General features: G+C 38.1%; 1 protein-coding gene across 4 annotated transcripts in view; it reads left to right on the forward strand.

Annotated features, from left to right (window-relative positions):
• The window catches only part of LRBA (LPS responsive beige-like anchor protein), a 372621-nt gene that overhangs the window by 66023 nt on the left and 290078 nt on the right, over positions 1–16520 (forward strand). For all 4 annotated transcript variants that reach the window (XM_069012817.1, XM_069012818.1, XM_069012820.1 and 1 more), the window contains exons 22-29: positions 6044–7063; positions 7871–8046; positions 9208–9361; positions 9771–9951; positions 11203–11330; positions 11642–11749; positions 14179–14350; positions 14489–14927. In XM_069012817.1, coding sequence (XP_068868918.1) covers positions 6044–7063; positions 7871–8046; positions 9208–9361; positions 9771–9951; positions 11203–11330; positions 11642–11749; positions 14179–14350; positions 14489–14927 — 2378 coding nt within the window. The remainder of the gene's footprint in view (positions 1–6043; positions 7064–7870; positions 8047–9207; positions 9362–9770; positions 9952–11202; positions 11331–11641; positions 11750–14178; positions 14351–14488; positions 14928–16520) is intronic.

Below are 16520 nucleotides of genomic sequence, written 5' to 3' on the forward strand. Positions count from 1 at the left end.
TAATTTTAGGAGGTAAGAGGCTGTTGGAATCTGAAGGCCAAATCTCACTGGCATTCAGGAATTCCTTAGGACAGTTTTGTTGGCTTTTTATCCCTGCCATGAAGGCAGGAGGGTCTTCCACAGCAGAGATGTTCAACTCCAGGGAATTTTGAAGGCTTCAGGTATTCTTCAGTCCTCTGAAAAGTGTGTCTGCATTGCCCTCAGGGGAAGCAGACGTACCTGGCCCAGAGGGTCATTGTACCACTGCAGGTTTTTGGTTTTCACTTATGCCCTGCCCAATATGTCAGTGAAGGGAAGCTGGGAACAGGCTTGAAATTGTTAAATATTATGTTCATTCTTAGGGTGTAAATAGTTATTTTTCATAAATATTACTTACTCTGCATAGAAATGTTTCTCAGAGTGTCACCTGAGTTATGGAGAGCAGAAGGAGCTTGGAGACTGGAATGTGCAGCTTCCTTTAGAGCTGTGCACCCTCCAAGATATGTTGTGATGATGCAGTCCCTCACCTTTATGAGGTGTTTCCTTGTTACAGATTCTTTTGTAGTAGATGTGTGGGAAGGCTTTTCTAAGCAATGCCTCCAGGGAGAAGAAAGTATTTTCATTGTTCAGCAGGCAGAGATGGGTACCAGTGATGGGCTCTTACAGCATGTGTGGTTAATGAGGAGCTCCTCCATCTCATGATTCACTTGGTTTGAGGGAGTGCAGTGTCATGAATAAAGCTGCAGGATGCTAAAATTTGAGTAATCCAAACTGAAAGAAATGGGGATAGAATAGAAAAGAGCAAGGTAAACTGAGAATTTATAAAGCAGGCAAAAAGCTTTATAAAACTGCAGAGAAGCCTTAAAAGAAGATTGTAAAAGACATTTGCTACTAGGGGTCAGAGCTCTCAAAAAGAAGAATTCCAGAAACATTTGCAGTAGAGAGAGCTGGTGCATAAAGAGGCAAGTAGCTCTGAAATAGTCTTCCTAAGTAAAGAAGACTTGAGGGGAGAGAGGATTCTCATCTGAATGACTTGGTATAAAAATCATTGCAAGATGGGACCTGTGTCTGCAGCCTCAAGAACTGTTAGTGGTTTTCTTTGCTGGTGCTGCAATTTGAAGCAATCCTCTTCCTTACTTGCAGCTACCTCTGTTCATATTGTGGGGCCTGAATTAGGTCTCTAGGCCATTATTTGAAATGATGGATATGGAGTCTTTGCTGCAGGGCTGCCAACAATATAGGGAGATACTGGAAGAGGATGGCAGAAGTGAGCAGTGTGTAAGACCTGTCGCTAGGCACTGCAACAATGGGGTGATAAATGCTGAGTTTACTTACAGAATATTTTTGTTAATAGCTAAATATCAAATGTGTACAATGTAGGATTTAACAGTCCCTTGAACTGTAGGAATGGAGGCAGGGATTGAGATAGTGAGAAAATACATACCTTGAGACAATTGTGTGTGCTCATGTCTTGCAATTTAAACTCATAAAAAGCAGTAATTTCCTAAGTGAAAATGAGCTAATACATGTTTGATATGCAGTTTGAATTTACTGTTGTATGGTAATGTAACAGTAAGCTATACCTTGATTTGAAAATAAAATGCTGCTAAGATACATAAAATTCTCCCTCAGAGAAGCAAAGAATTATAAGAATTCATAAGAATTATGAATTATATTGACTAGTACTCGCTTTCCTATTCTAGAAATTGTTTTCTCAAGATGAGTGAAAAAAAAAGGCAGAACTATTCACTATTTCACTACTTAGGTGAAAATGCAAGATACAGGAACGTGAAACCATCTTGGCACAGTGGTTTCCCCCCACCTTGTACATCACTGAACATGCTTGCAGTGGAAGTTTAGACTCCTAGAAACCTCTCATATGTAGTGTCCTGCAAAGTATATTTTAACTTGTTTTCCTTAGCTTTCTTCTGTGAACCACTCAGAAACAGCCCAGAGATTCCTCAGGTCAGTGGGTTACAGACTGTAACTCAGTGTGTGGTGCACACAGTAACTTTGTATCTTTTACTTTGCTGAGTGGAGAATTGGTTTTGATATCTCTGATAGTGGTGTCTCCTGTCTAAACAGGCCTGTTTGTGTTTGGAGATTGGATTACACTTTTGAACAGTTAGTGTTAGTAGAGAAGTGGAAAAAGCAGGTCAGTAAAATCCTTGTTAAGATTTAAAATGCTGTGATGCTTTTTGGAATTATGAGGAGTTTATTAATTTATTATGAAGAGTTTATTTAAACCAGCACAGGAGCTGGTTTGCACTGAGCACAGTCTAGAAGGAAATAGCAATATATATAATTGTCTGTCCTGTCTGGCAAGATATTCCCTTCCTCTCTCTACTCTATGAAATTGCCCACCTGAAAATGGAAAAAAAGGCCAAAATCTTAACGAATAGTTAAAATGTTTTCTCTCTATGTTCTTTAATGCAAATGTCAATCATCTTACCCTTTCTCATTGCTGTATGCTAATGTTTCTCCTTGGCAATTAGTAAATGTTGGATGTCAAATTAAGTTAAAATTAATGGCAGAGGCAAATGTTGCAGTTATTAGCTCACCAGTGTCTTCCACTGGTAGTGCATAGAGATGCATTCCAAACATTGCAGACAGCTATGGATTAACCATCAAATGATGGTGAAGATTAATGATTGGCCTTTTAGCTCACTAATTTAGAACAATTTCTGGTAATTAATTTTGTATTATCAGCTTTACAGTTGCAAATGCCTTAAGGAAAATAAAAAATTATGTATGTGCATTTAAGGTTCTTCAAGGTAGCAGTTGCCTTGTAAATTGTTGCGTGCTTGCAGATCCTAATGTTTAATCTTTAATACCTTTATATACTCTGTGCGCTTGCTTTTAGTAATCATAATTTCCACTTCATTTTGCATTTTTGTTGATACTGATTTTGTTGACCTTAGGTGTTTTGTATCTATTGTTTGGCTTTGTGAACTTGTGTGCTTCATAAATGCCACGTCATGCAATAGAAATGTGGGGGAAGAATTGCCCAGCGCCTCCATCGTTGTACCACTATTTCTTGGTTTCCTGTCAAACCAAATTACAGATTGATATAGTGATCAGAAGTGTTTATACAGCCGTGTTGAAAAGTTGGATTTTACAAAACAGAATTTCTTAATTTTGTATCCTTTTGTTATATAGGAAATCCGCAGACTCAAAATGGATGGATCACATGATCTCTCTAATTCTCTGCCTTGCTATTTTAGGGTTTGATTTAAAGGATGGTATTTTAATACATTGTAACATGAGTTCTTGTTGATGTTTGCAGTAAAAGTAGAAATTGCTATCCTTGTTAAGTGAATTTTGGGTTTTGTTGGGGAGCGATGTTTTCCTTTAGTTCTGTACTGTCTAATTTTCTTTACCAGTGTTTCTCTCCTTACATTTTCTTGCATTGTTCTGAAATCAGTGTAGATTCTCATCAGATTTTGCTTGGATTTATTTGTCCATAAGTTTACATTACCCATCTGTGAAGACAAGTTGTCAGTATTGACCTTCTTGCTGGTCTTTGTTTCTTTTCCTTTTTAGTAGCAATTAAAAATCCTGCAATGCAGAGTTTCATTTTTAGTATTGCTCTAATGGCTTCCAAAGCATTGTCTGTTCCAGGTTTCAGATGAAATTGATTGTGCAATGGTATTGCATCCCTATACCCTACACTGTATTTTTAAATGTTGGCCACAGCTGGCTGGAAGTGCAGAGGTGAAAGGCAGCCTTGGCTACGGTGACCATGAGATGGTGGAGTTCAGGATTCTGAGGGGAGGGAGGAGAGTAAAAGCAAGCTCATGATCCTGACTTATGGAGAACAGAATTTGACTTATTTTCAAGCAAGGTTGATTTAAGGCTGTGAACCAGATGATAAATTTGGCTGGTAAGGAAAAATCTGAAGCTGCAATAGGTTTTTGTAAGGAGGATGGGCTTGGTAGCACACTAGAAAAAAGCATTTTAGCAAAAGTGTAGGTCTCAGGTTGTACAAACTGAGATACAACTGACTGCCCATTTCTCCAAAAGTAGTTGCCAGCCCTATAGACTGTGTTCATGGAGTAGAAAGGGAAAGGCATAAACTTGGCAGCTTTTACTACTGCATGTGAGTTTAATGAGATTTACACTAGAACGATGTGTGAAAATATGGATATTCACACTGTTAAATATTGTGGGGCAGTGTGCTTTCTGGGAAGTTTGTAGAAGTTCTGCTGAAATCAACCAATGACATTTTTATTTGTCAAATGTCTCTTTAGTGCTTGCTGGAACAAAGCTTTTTAGTAGTTTTGGAAATGGAGGAAGCAACAGGGAGAGAGGGAAGAGGGAAAGCTAGCTGGAGATGGGTTCAAGGTGTCAAGATTCCTTCTTCAGAAAAGTAATGATTAGACCTAAAGTAGCAGCTTTGCCCTAATCATGTTTTGGAAAACAAGTGAAAAGTGGGCATCTAATTAGCATGATCTATTTTGTGTTGCCTTTGACATTCTGATTGTGGTACAATTCAGGAAGGAAGTATTTCTAAACTAATAATACCCCCCATGTGCTCTTTTTAGCAAAACCCTAGAATCAAAATGTTATAGATCCATTGTGGCAGATGGATGAACTTTCAATCATTTGTAATCATTCACACTTCTTTTTTTTTTTTTGTACATAACTGAAAGAAAACTAGTACATCAAGACCTTGGTTTTTTTTAAACAAGAGGAGTGAGATATCCCAGTTCTATTTCTAGAGACTAAAGTTTCAATTAAATCAACTTTAATGAATTATATGCTTCAGGTTGTGTTAAAATAGTGCATTGCTCCTTCAGAACTTTAATATACTTGATTGATAGGAGAAAATAGTATATTAAAAAGCTGATATTGACATCAGAACCTGCCAAAAATACTTTTTATCTTTGCTTTCTTTGCTTATCTCTGATTTGTTAACTATCATGTGTGGTATCTTTTTAATCTGAAAAATTATTTCATTGTCTTCTCTGTGTCATCTTAAGGGAAAATATTCCTATTGACTAATCATCACTTTGAATAGCATGTACATGGAATTTTTAGATGGAATCCAAATGAATGAGCTGAGTATGTAAGAGAATAAGGAAATGTGTGTTTGTATATTTAGTGGAATGCACTACTCTGCTTTGCCTGTGGAAAATGTTTATGATACAGAAAATGATTTATTTAAAAAACCCCTCAGGTGGGGCTTATGTTGGGAAAATTTTCAGAACTGAGCTTACAGATAAATAAACACTTGTGTTATGGAAGATAAATTTAAATCCTAAATGGAAAGGTATGGATAAAATAAATTGAATAGCAGTGTAATAAAAACTTAAGTTGGTCTAGTGGTATTTTGGTTTTTTGTAACACACTGATTTATTTGGGCAAATGCCTTTTATCAGCGTGTATATAAAGAATTTTTCTATCTGTAACTTTTTTTTATATACCTAGAAACAATAATTTTTTCAACTAAGGAGTAGAGAAGTCTTTTCACTTTAATCAGTTTGTGTAGATGTTCTCAGGCTGAGATGGGGTGAATAGCACTCACCAGAGGAAATGTCCTCTGGAGAACTTTAGGTGTCATTTGGGAATCCACATGATTTTGGCTTTGTTAGATGCTCCTCTCTGCTCTGGTTTTGTGAGATTGTACTTTTTACTGTAAAATTTCCAAGAGTTTATTTATCTTTGTGGATTTTTGAGCATACTCAAAATGATGTGAAAGCTCTGCTACTTGTCACAGCATCCCCCTTCACAAAAAAAAATGAGGTTTTTGAATCTAATCTAATTCTAATCTAATCTAATAATCTGATTCTGTGGATGTTATGCTTAGGATGTCCTTTGGATCAGTCTAGTTGGGGTTTTTTGCCACCGGCTTTACTTTTTAAAATTTCTTTTAGCCAGGAATAACAGGCACACATAAGAAAAAACTTGTTCTCAGTTGAAATGATCTCCAATGTGCAGGTTTTTTTAATGAAAAGGACAGTATCCAATATAAATTTGTAATTTGAACATTGATTTTTTTTTTTCCCGAGAAAACAGTCATTAATATATAATTTCTAATGTCCTTTGAACTCTGTTCTTGTAGGTAACTTTTGAAATGCACAAAGAGAGTCTTTCTCAAATGTACAAGGAGTACCAAGGGAAAGGAGGTGAAGGGAGTGGAGTACATTCTTCGACTCCAATTAGAACAATCTCTGGGATTAGCAAAGAAGCTGAAACCAGGGGAAAGCAGCAATCTTTGGAGTTAAAAGAAGATGCTCCTGCTCCTTCCTGCGTTACTGATGGAGATACCGAGTGCAGAACTGAAAAAAAAGAGACAGAAAACTCATCAGATGGTGGCCAACAAACAAATTCAGTGTCTAATCATAAGGAGCAATCAGAGGGAGAGGATGGGGATACTACACAGGATTTAAAAGCAGTGTCTTGTGTGGAGTTTTCTCCAGAACCAGAAACGGTGAAGCCCAGTGTCTCAGAAATCAGTACTGGAATAGCTGAAGCAATTGAAGATTCTAGCAAAGCTGATGAGCTCGTGGAAGAAACAGTTGCTGTCACTGCTGCTTCTTTAGCCATGCAAACTCCTGTGGAAGGAGAAACTCCCACAAGTCCAGAAAAACTGGAAAAATCAGCCGTAGAGGTGGAAGATGAAGATGACTTTGTTGATTTGAAGGATGAAAGTAGTTTGCCTTCAGAAGAGTTTGCAGAAAGGAGCAAGGAATGTGGCTCTAATGAAAGCAAAGTGACAAAGCAGGAAGAAACAACAGAGAAGCAACCTGAATCTGTGCGTTTGAAACCTGAGGATATGGAAAGTGTGGATGAGAAGAAACAAGAACTGACTTTGCCAGAGACAGTGAGTTCTGCCGTTCCAGAAGCAGGAACTCAGTCGGATTCAGCAGGAAAAAAGAAGCTGAAGGAAGGAAACATAGTTTCTAGTGAAACCAGAACGACTGTGGAAAATGCAAATGCACGTGTGGCAGAGCCTGCTGGAGCCTCTGACAAAAGAATTGCCAAGCTTGATGTTTCTAGTGTTGCATCAGATACAGAAAGACTGGAGCTGAAAGCTAACACATGTCTAGAAGCACCTCTGCCCCCCAGATCCATACCTGAGGTAAATTGTACCTGTCCTTCATCTGTCTAACTTAAAAATAAAAGGAAGTTGTTTTTTTATGAATTTTTTGAGAAAGTGTGCCCAAACATTTGGAGATTTTAATGTGTGTGAATTTTGTGAGTTATCTGTAGAATACTTTTAACCCTGCGTTAAAATAGCCATAATTCTTATTAATTTGTGTACTGAGGAATCTCCATGATTTTTGTATATCCACGTATGAATGCTGATATAAACTGAGTGTGTGGTTAGATGGACACTTAATCTTTTTTGTTTTAAACTATAAAAATTGATAGGTTTTTCACTACATCATGTCATTGTACCATTTTGTACAAGTATAAATTAAGACTGGGCTTCTGTTGTGTGCTGAAGTGCTCCACCCCTCTAGTCTTCAGTTTCTAATCCAGCTTTTCATGGTTAAATAGTCATGTCTCTGAGTACTTCCCTTCTGCAGAGATACCTCCTAATGGATGCTCTTCATTCTGCACCATTCTTCCTTAAAGGAGGAAAACCACTGTCAACAGCAACATATTCTCCCCCTGTGGTAAGGTTGGGTGGCTGCTTGTGAATGCCTAGACTGGCAGGTGTGGTAGTGCAGCTGTAGAGTAGTTTGTAGTTTTGGTATATCCATTATATAGCATTTGTGTAATAGTTCTAGCTTTATTTGGAACCATGTACTCAGTCTGGACTGGTTGGATATCTGAAATCTCAAGTCTTATTAAATGCATTTCAGTGTGTACCATGGGAAGTAATAACCAGGGCTGGTTTTTGTGTTTTATTTTCTTTTTTGTCTGCAAACTGTGCATTCAGCCCTCAAGGCAGCAGGTTTCCTCGGGACAAGAGCTGGCTGCTCCATTGGATGGGCAGAGGAGAGACACGAGGTCAACTGTGTTCCGTATTCCGGAGTTCAAGTGGTCGCTGATGCACCAGCGCCTGCTCACAGACCTGCTCTTCTCCATAGAAACAGATATTCAGATGTGGAGAAGGTACATCCTGGGCTTTGTATGGAGTGATCTAGACTGGGCTCATTTATAAGGGGCTCATTGACTTGGAGTTTTGGACATCTGGTGTTTTACTCACTATTCAGTAGCCTTACTTATTTTGTGACCTATACCAAGTTATTCTCAGGTTTTATTTTTAAGGTTCTTTACAGACACAAGTGTGCACTGGCTCAGGACCTGCACACGGATTTGGACTGAAATCCTGGCTGCATATAAGTCAATGGCAGTCTTGCTGTTGATTTTTATTCAACCAAGATTTTAATTATCCTAATGTGTGTAAGGGCTTGTGTCTTCTATTAGTATCTAAATGTGGATAAGAAAGATGATGTATCCAAAATAGTATTTCTTACTTCTGCATTTACACACACTGAGTTGCTGCTTTGATAGGTTCTGTGAATACAGAGATGTTAATTTAAAAATAAACTTCTAACAGGGATCTGGAATGTAATCATGAAGATCTTTGAAAACAGTGGTAGTTCTGTGATTCAATGTTAAGATTTAATAACTGAAAAGTGGTGTCTATTGTTAGCTTGTAGTAGTGAATGTCTAATTTAAATTGAACCATATAGCTGTAGTGACCAGATAAAAAGGGATATCAGGATGAAGAAATAGAGTATTTAAGTGATTCAGACAATTTAAACTGAGGTGAATTTTTGTCTGACTATAATTTTTTAGAATGTGTTTTAGTTAACCTGTCAGGACATCATCAGATATAGCTCAAATATATTTCTAGTTTAGCTTCTATTTTGAAAAGTTTTTTTGTCTGAGTTTTTGTGCTTTGTTGATTTTCAATTTCTCTGAGAAATCCTTACTATTTGCTTTAGTTTTCCAAAGATTTAAGTTCAAATCTAGTTCACAGTTCCAGGAGACTTTATTCTGTTTTCTGTTACAGTGACTTTTGCTAGCAAGTAGTCATAGACCAGCAATCCTTCTGGTGTTTTTAGCAACCTGTGATCTTGAGCAGTTTATGAACAGAAAGGAAATGTAGTTTTAGGTTTAGATTGAGATACATCAGTTCACCTTTACAGTCATGCTTTATTTGCTGCCCCACTGCTGTGTCTGGTTTTAGTTTTGTGAAAACATAAATATGTTAAAATACGTCAAAAATAAAGCTCTACTCTGAATGTTTTTTTTATTTTTGGACAGCCATTCTACAAAAACTGTGATGGACTTTGTGAATAGCAGTGACAATGTGGTGTTTGTGCACAACACGATCCACCTCATCTCTCAAGTGATGGACAACATGATCATGGCCTGTGGTGGTATCTTGCCATTGCTTTCTGCTGCCACATCTGCTACTGTAAGAAATTCCATTTTTATTTGAAAATCCCTCACTTGTTGGGAGGATGCCTTTCTTTATGGAGTGTATTGATTATTATAGCTGTCCTTTTGGGAAACAGGAAGTGTGTGTGGGATATTTCCACAGGCATCTCTTTCCTCCCTTTGCTCCCTCTGTGCTTTTCCTAAGGTAAATTGGATCTTGCCATCTTTGCCTGAAGACATAACAAGGAGTTTCCTGGCTTTGTTGCCCCACAGTGGTCTGGAATGGGATTAAATCCCAATACTAATGATTGTTCCTAGAAAATAAGTAATTATTACTTTTGAATGTGACTGATAGTGGACTTCCAGCACACATTTTTCTTCATCTAGCTTGTAGAATATTACCTTTGTGAAGAAGTAAATGTTGCTTTCAATTTTTCTCTGTGTAGCATGAATTGGAGAATATTGAGCCAACTCAAGGACTTTCAGTAGAAGCATCTTTAACATTTCTCCAGAGGTTAATCAACCTTGTGGATGTGTTAATTTTTGCAAGCTCTCTTGGTTTCACTGAAATTGAGTCTGAGAAAAATATGTCATCTGGAGGAATTCTGAGACAATGTCTTCGTCTAGGTAAGCAAATAAGACCACTTAATGAGCATAGGAGTTTGCAGTTACTAAATAGTTAGCAGCTGTTAGCTTTATTTTTTCCCTGTCCATTGTTTTGTTAAATCAAGATTAAATTTAGTCAGACATTAAGATCTTTTACAATGTTACTGTATTCTGCAGTGCAAATGTATTCCTCTTTAAAAGTTTAAATAAAGTAAGTTTGGTAGCCTGTTTTCATTTTTTCCATGAGGATATTTCTTTTGCCGAAGTTCCCCAAATAATCAAGGCTGGGAATACAGCAGCTTTAAGAAAAGTAATCTTGTACTATATTAAAAAAATGAACCTTTGCAATACTTAGAAAAGAGATTTAACACTTGAAGGTCAGTATAGGAAGGTATGGTGGAAACTAGAGATGTAAATTTCTGAAGGATTCAAATTGGGCAGTAATTGTATCCAATTATTACAGTATGTTTGCTTCAAATTGGATTGAAAGAAAGTAGTCAGTTACCTAAAAAAGTAACAAATATTCTGAAAATGAGAACATATGAGATCATAGCAGGGTCCAGGTGGTTAATACCAGAGGAGAGTATTCATGCTTAGTTGCATGCTGTAAGACTTCTGTAATGAAAAGTTTAATTTGCATGAGTGCCAGAGCAGCTCAGAGCCTCAACAGTAACTAGCCTTCCTCTCCCTTTCTAGGCAATTAAAACTTTGTGCAGGTAGAACAAGATTTATGGGATGCAAACAGGTATAGAGGTGGGGTAGTTCTTTTTTCCTTTGAAAATAAAATATTAGAAGATGAAACAGGACGCAAATGTGCAGCTAAAAAAAAAAAAAAAAGTTGTGTAACTCAGAGCATTTAGTCCAAGAGTAACAGAGTATTGTGAAGCAAACGTTGCCATTTGTTTCACCAGTGTATCACTTGTCTTCTCCCTTGCAAGTTTGTGAAATTTAGCTGTCTTCACCCCACCCACCCCGTGGTTGTATGCATGGTAAAATGGCAGGGAGGGATGCTCACTTGCTCACCTTGAAGTATCCATTAGATACAGCATATATGTTCTAATAGTTCAGCATTCGCTATTAGTTATAAATTATTAAAGGATTTTGAGCATTGTTTTGCAACTCTCTAAAACTTATGGAAGTAAAATATTTTACTAATGTGTGTAAACTTTTTAGTTTTAAGTGGTAAACAGAATTGTACTGTACGTTTCTGTAAGGGAATATAGAACAATACTATTTCTCAGAATAACTCTTAACGTTTCTTTTTCCCTCAAGTATGTGCAGTAGCAGTAAGAAATTGCTTGGAGTGTCAGCAGCATGCACAGATGAAACCTATTGGAGACACTGGGAAGAACCAAAAAGCAGTGCAAGGCTTTATAGGATCAGGAAAGTCTGCAGCAAAGGCAAGTTTAAGACCACATTCAGAAACACAGAAGTCAATAATGATTACTCTGCACAGAGGGATAAGTTTTTAAATTTGTACATGCACCACTGATATTTTAACAGACCTGAAGTGGGGTGGCACAAACACTGGAAATTAAATCTGTCACAAGAATTGGCCAGATTTTTTCTTCTTTAAAGATGAAACGCATATCTGATCTTTGTGCTCTAGTTATGACAATATGATGTACAGTGGGCGATTGTACACGCTTAGTGATTCCTGGTAGAATGCTTTTAAAAACAGGATCTTAAACAATTGGGATTTTTTTAATAGAGTCCAGTGGACATTGTGACGGGTGGCATTTCTCCAATACGGGACCATGACAGACTTCTGCAGGATATGGATATTAATCGCCTCCGAGCAGTAGTGTTCAGAGATATAGTGAGTAAATAATGTGCTTTTCTTTGGAGCTACATTTCTGCTTGTATCTGTTTGCTGAACACTTCCTCTGTTTTACACTGGCTAAATTGGGTGTACAAAAAGGGAATACTGCTCACAGTAATTAGGAACTCGTAATACTCTACAGCTGTTGTAATGTTTGGGATGAGAAAGAGGGAGAGGTGAAACCCAGCTGTCTCCTGATCTGGCTCTTTGTGTTGCTAAGAGTTGATTCCCTGGAATTCTGCCTATTGTATATTAAGTATGTTGTGTTTAGTACAGATATGTACATAGACAAGCTGTTTATGTATACTGTGTATCATAAACATGTTTGTACTTTTTGAGAAATTCATATTCTTCTAGCTAATTAGAAATTAGAGGTCATCTCTAATTCCTTGACTTCCTCTCAGAGGAGCCAATTTGTGTGCGTGTGCTGTAAGTATGCATATGTTTTTTAGTCTTGAATTGACTAAAAATATCTTTGCCCTGTGTCAGCAACTTTATAGCTGATATTGAGGAAATTGAGATTGATTGCTTAGAAAAAACACCTCCGTAAGCAAATACAGCAGCTATAATGGCTGTGAGTCATTGGTGGCCACAAGCCTGGACACCACAACTTAGTTTACAATAATTGGACTGTTTAGCAAGTATAATGATTTATACAGTGACTTTTTTTCTGTCTAGAAAAGTGAAGAATTTTGAGTTTTCTCTTTACAGTAATTACTGATTGAAGCAAGCTTACTCCAACCCCTACTTCAGTATCAGTGTACAAGAGAGTAACAAGAAGTGACTCTTCCATACTGGTGGCAATTAAAGTAGTCCTAATGATTCCTTCAAGCACATTTTGTGAACCTTTTTCTTCAAAAAAAACCCCACCAAAACAACACCCACCTACAACCTCTGCTTTTTTTGTGTATCCAATCCATCAGGCGCTCTGTTTCACAATAAATATAAAATGATGCAATAGCTCTGCTTTTTGGATAAGCTGTTGAGCTGTGGGGAAAACGTAGACTTAGAAAGGTCTGGTTTGGAATAGTTTTTGTCTGAGCTGTTTGCTCTTGCATCTAAGTGTTTTATTTGCATGCAGTTTCTTACATTGTGTTCAGCACTTAGAACCAGGAGTGGCATAATTTGAATTTATGAGTTCTATAGCAGGAACTCTGATGGAATCCACTTACCCACCAGTAGCAGTACTTACAGTGGTACATGGGCTTTATTTCAAGCAGTTTAACAAACACAGAAAAAATAAGGTGGTGCTGATTGACTGGATCACCACTTTATTAAGTACAGTTAGAAACTGTCTTGCGAAAATTCATCTAGCAAGAAAATTCTTTACAATCCTTACCATTGTAGGCAGCTTTCCTCAATCTCACCCTGTCATTGTTCTATGAAAGTTAAGGTTTTGGGTCAAGCCAAGGGGAAGATAGGTTGTTTTTTCAGTGCAACGGATAGGATCCACCTATGTTATCTGTTCTTAATAGACATAAATGTCTTGCAGTATAGCTTATTAAAGAGCTCTTCAAGGAATAAGGAGCTTTGATAGGCACTACAATTGTGATAGAATGAGCTTTATAATGTAACTTAGTTTCTTGAACTGCTCAGAGGAAAAAATTGAATGTTACCTGAGCCCTGATGTAAATGAGGGGTAAAAAAGGTCCAAACATTCATTTTTTTACTGATTAGTCAGTGAGGATCCAAATGCTCCATTCTCCTGGGATCCCAAAGTGTATTAAGCTTTTCTTCCTTTAGTAACCAAAAGGGACAGGCTTAGGCTAAATCGTAATTCCAGTTTTGCCTCTGTTTCACTAGGAGCCACTGAGTGCTCTGGGGAGGAACCTGGCATAGTTCATATTAAGATTTGTTTTTAAGGTTTTCTTAAAATCTCTTCATAAAGTTGCAGCTGTAATGCAAATGCATATTGTCAGTTCTTGTTTAGAGTATACGTAGTAGATTACATCCAACTGGACTATCTGATAATGAAATAAAACCTTAACACTGCTTCTGGAATTTGTTCCACTTTCTTCATTAATATGACACAGTCTTGTGGAGAATGCTTGCCTGGTTGTAAATGCTGTTAATATCTTGGCATTTTTGAGGAAATATAACAGAAGAAACACCGTTAAATAAAGGGGGCCTAGACCCTACACGAAACATGTAGACCCCACATTTGAAACATGTAGTCAAAACACACAACCTTAGCCAAAGTTAGCATATTTATAAATGAAAAATGAAAGGATTAGTGCCACTTGACTGCAAGTGCTGTATTCCTTACCTTTATAGCTGAAACTGTGACTAGAGAATATTGTTCTTCCATTGCTGATACATCAGCTTCCTCTTGGTCTGTTTATGGTAGCGCTGGGCATACTTCACAGGAAAATAAACATGCTGCTGAAATTGTAATGGAAAAATCTGTGTGTGTCTCTTTTTTACAGGAGGATAGTAAACAGGCTCAGTTTTTGGCTTTGGCTGTTGTATATTTTATTTCTGTGCTCATGGTTTCGAAATACAGAGATATACTGGAACCCCCGAATGAAAGACGGCCACCAAACCAAAGCCAGTCACTCAAGGAATCAGAAAATGAAAATAATGAGACTCCTGCTGCAGGTAAACTGTTAATTATTTGGCCAAATGAAATAATGTGGCTTAAAATGCTGTAGAAGTCTTCTTCAGGACAAATGGGGTGAATGCATCTCTGTTAATAATGACCTTAAAATGTGTTTTCTGTTCTTTTGGTGTGAACAGTTATGGGAAACCCATCTGCTGCTTTTGGTGCTTCAGCCTCCACTGAAGATTCAGAAGGTACCGCATCTCTGCAAAGAAGGGATTCTGGTCTTGGGGAGGAAGCAGCTCCAGCACAAACCAACCGTTCAGGAAGTGCTGCTGAAGCAGGACCTCTGAGTGTCAGTGCAGGCCCAGACGCAGTCAGTGAAGTCCTGTGCACACTCTCGTTAGAAGTCAATAAGTCTCAGGAGGGCAGAAGTGAGACAGGAACTGAAGAGAGTAAATCTGTGGCTTCTGTGCCAGCTGCAAAAAATGTCAATGTGAAGGACATCTTGAGAAGCTTGGTGAGCACACCAGCTGATGGGACTGCCGTGGATGCTGCTCTTCTGCCACCAACCTTCCTCGGAGTTCTTGGCGATGGAGCTGCTGAGCAGCCTGTGCAGTTCCATTCCTTTGACAGGTAATGTAACATGTGAAATACTTACAAATTTAATTTTACTTCAGGTATTTGTAAAGAACAGGAAAACCCACACTTCAGTTCACAAGAGCTACTGAGTGTAGCACTGGCAGATGAGGACTGCTGTGCATATTTAGTTGGCTTTAAAGTGCTCAAGAAATAAAACAGATATTAAATAACTTAAAATAATGATATGTAGATTAGCAGGTGTATTCATCACAAAGTTCTATCTACTCTCTGTTCTTGTGGGCCTGCAAAAGAATACTTACTGGTTTACTAGTAGTTACAAATGGATCAAAACCAATGGAGTAATTATCTCAGTGTCCTTCTACCTAGAGAATATTCCCATATTCATTTAGGAAATTAGATTTGTGTTCTGCCTTCTTCTGCCAAAGAAGTCACTTTAAAAATTTTTTGTGACTTGTTCGGTAGAAGTATGCCTTAAAGCTGTTAGGTTTACTATGTTTGTTTCATTGTAATAAATTTCTACATTTCTGAATACTCAAATGCTGAAGTGAATTCAAAAAGGAGATTTCCTACTTTGTTACTCTTTTTTCATTTTGGAATAAAGTCACTCTTTCCTGATAATAATTTTGGTGTCCCTCATATCACAGTCTCATTAGCTCCTTATACTTTCCCAAGCATAGTAAACCAAACTGTCTTTTATTGGACTTAGTGCCTTTTACCTCTTCAGGATTCCCAACAACTGCAAAGAAAACAAAAGAAAAGAATCCCGAAACCCTTGCATTCTTGCCTCTAGGAAACCCTTGGTTGTTTCCAGAAATCCTGCAGTCAGTCTGCTGCAACGGGATCTGTTGTTACCATATCAGTATCTGATCCTCTGCTTATTCCCAAACTTCCTCTGGCTCTGATGTCTTTGCAGTCTGTGGCTGCCTTGTTCAAAATACCAGCTGAGCCAGGAAAGGAGTGCAGTGGTGCCAGGGGTGTGGGTGCAGCTGTCACAGCCCGTCTGCTCCACTCACACTGCCCTATCACTGGTGAGGGAAGAGACAGTGGTGGTGTCTGGCCAGATGAGACACAGATGGGGTGTGCCAGCATTTGGCCCCTTGCTCTTGTCTCAAAGGAAATACTGTGTTCTCCTTGTGATGCTAAACAGGAGGACTTGTTCTGGGAGCATGAGGAGGATGGAGGCAGAGGGGCAAATTGGTAGAAGGGGGACACTGAGTTAGAACTTGCTACGCCTCTCTCCCCACTGCTGCCCGAGTGCTTTTGGCACTTCCTCTTTGAGGCCTCTCATTGCTCTTTGCTGCAAGTGGGCAGTTGATGTCAAATAACATGAGTGGTGCTTTTTTATCATAAAATTCTCAGTATTCATTGCTGCATGGTTTCAGCCACACAAATAGCATTTGTCTGGCAATCTGGTACAGAAGTGGCTACTGCATTTATGAATTATTTTTTAGTTATTGTTGACTCTAAAGGTTTGTGGAGCTTGTGCTGATTTGAATTGGTGTACAGAAGGTTAACTATACAGGAAGTAACTGGGCACTTGCAGTGCTGATGGCTGACATAGGTAGATGCCACCTACAAAACTTTCTTATCAGAGGAAGCTGTACAATCTAATTTGATAACACGTAC

The sequence above is a fragment of the Aphelocoma coerulescens genome, chromosome 4, assembly GCF_041296385.1.
Source record: "Aphelocoma coerulescens isolate FSJ_1873_10779 chromosome 4, UR_Acoe_1.0, whole genome shotgun sequence".
NCBI lineage: Eukaryota > Metazoa > Chordata > Aves > Passeriformes > Corvidae > Aphelocoma > Aphelocoma coerulescens.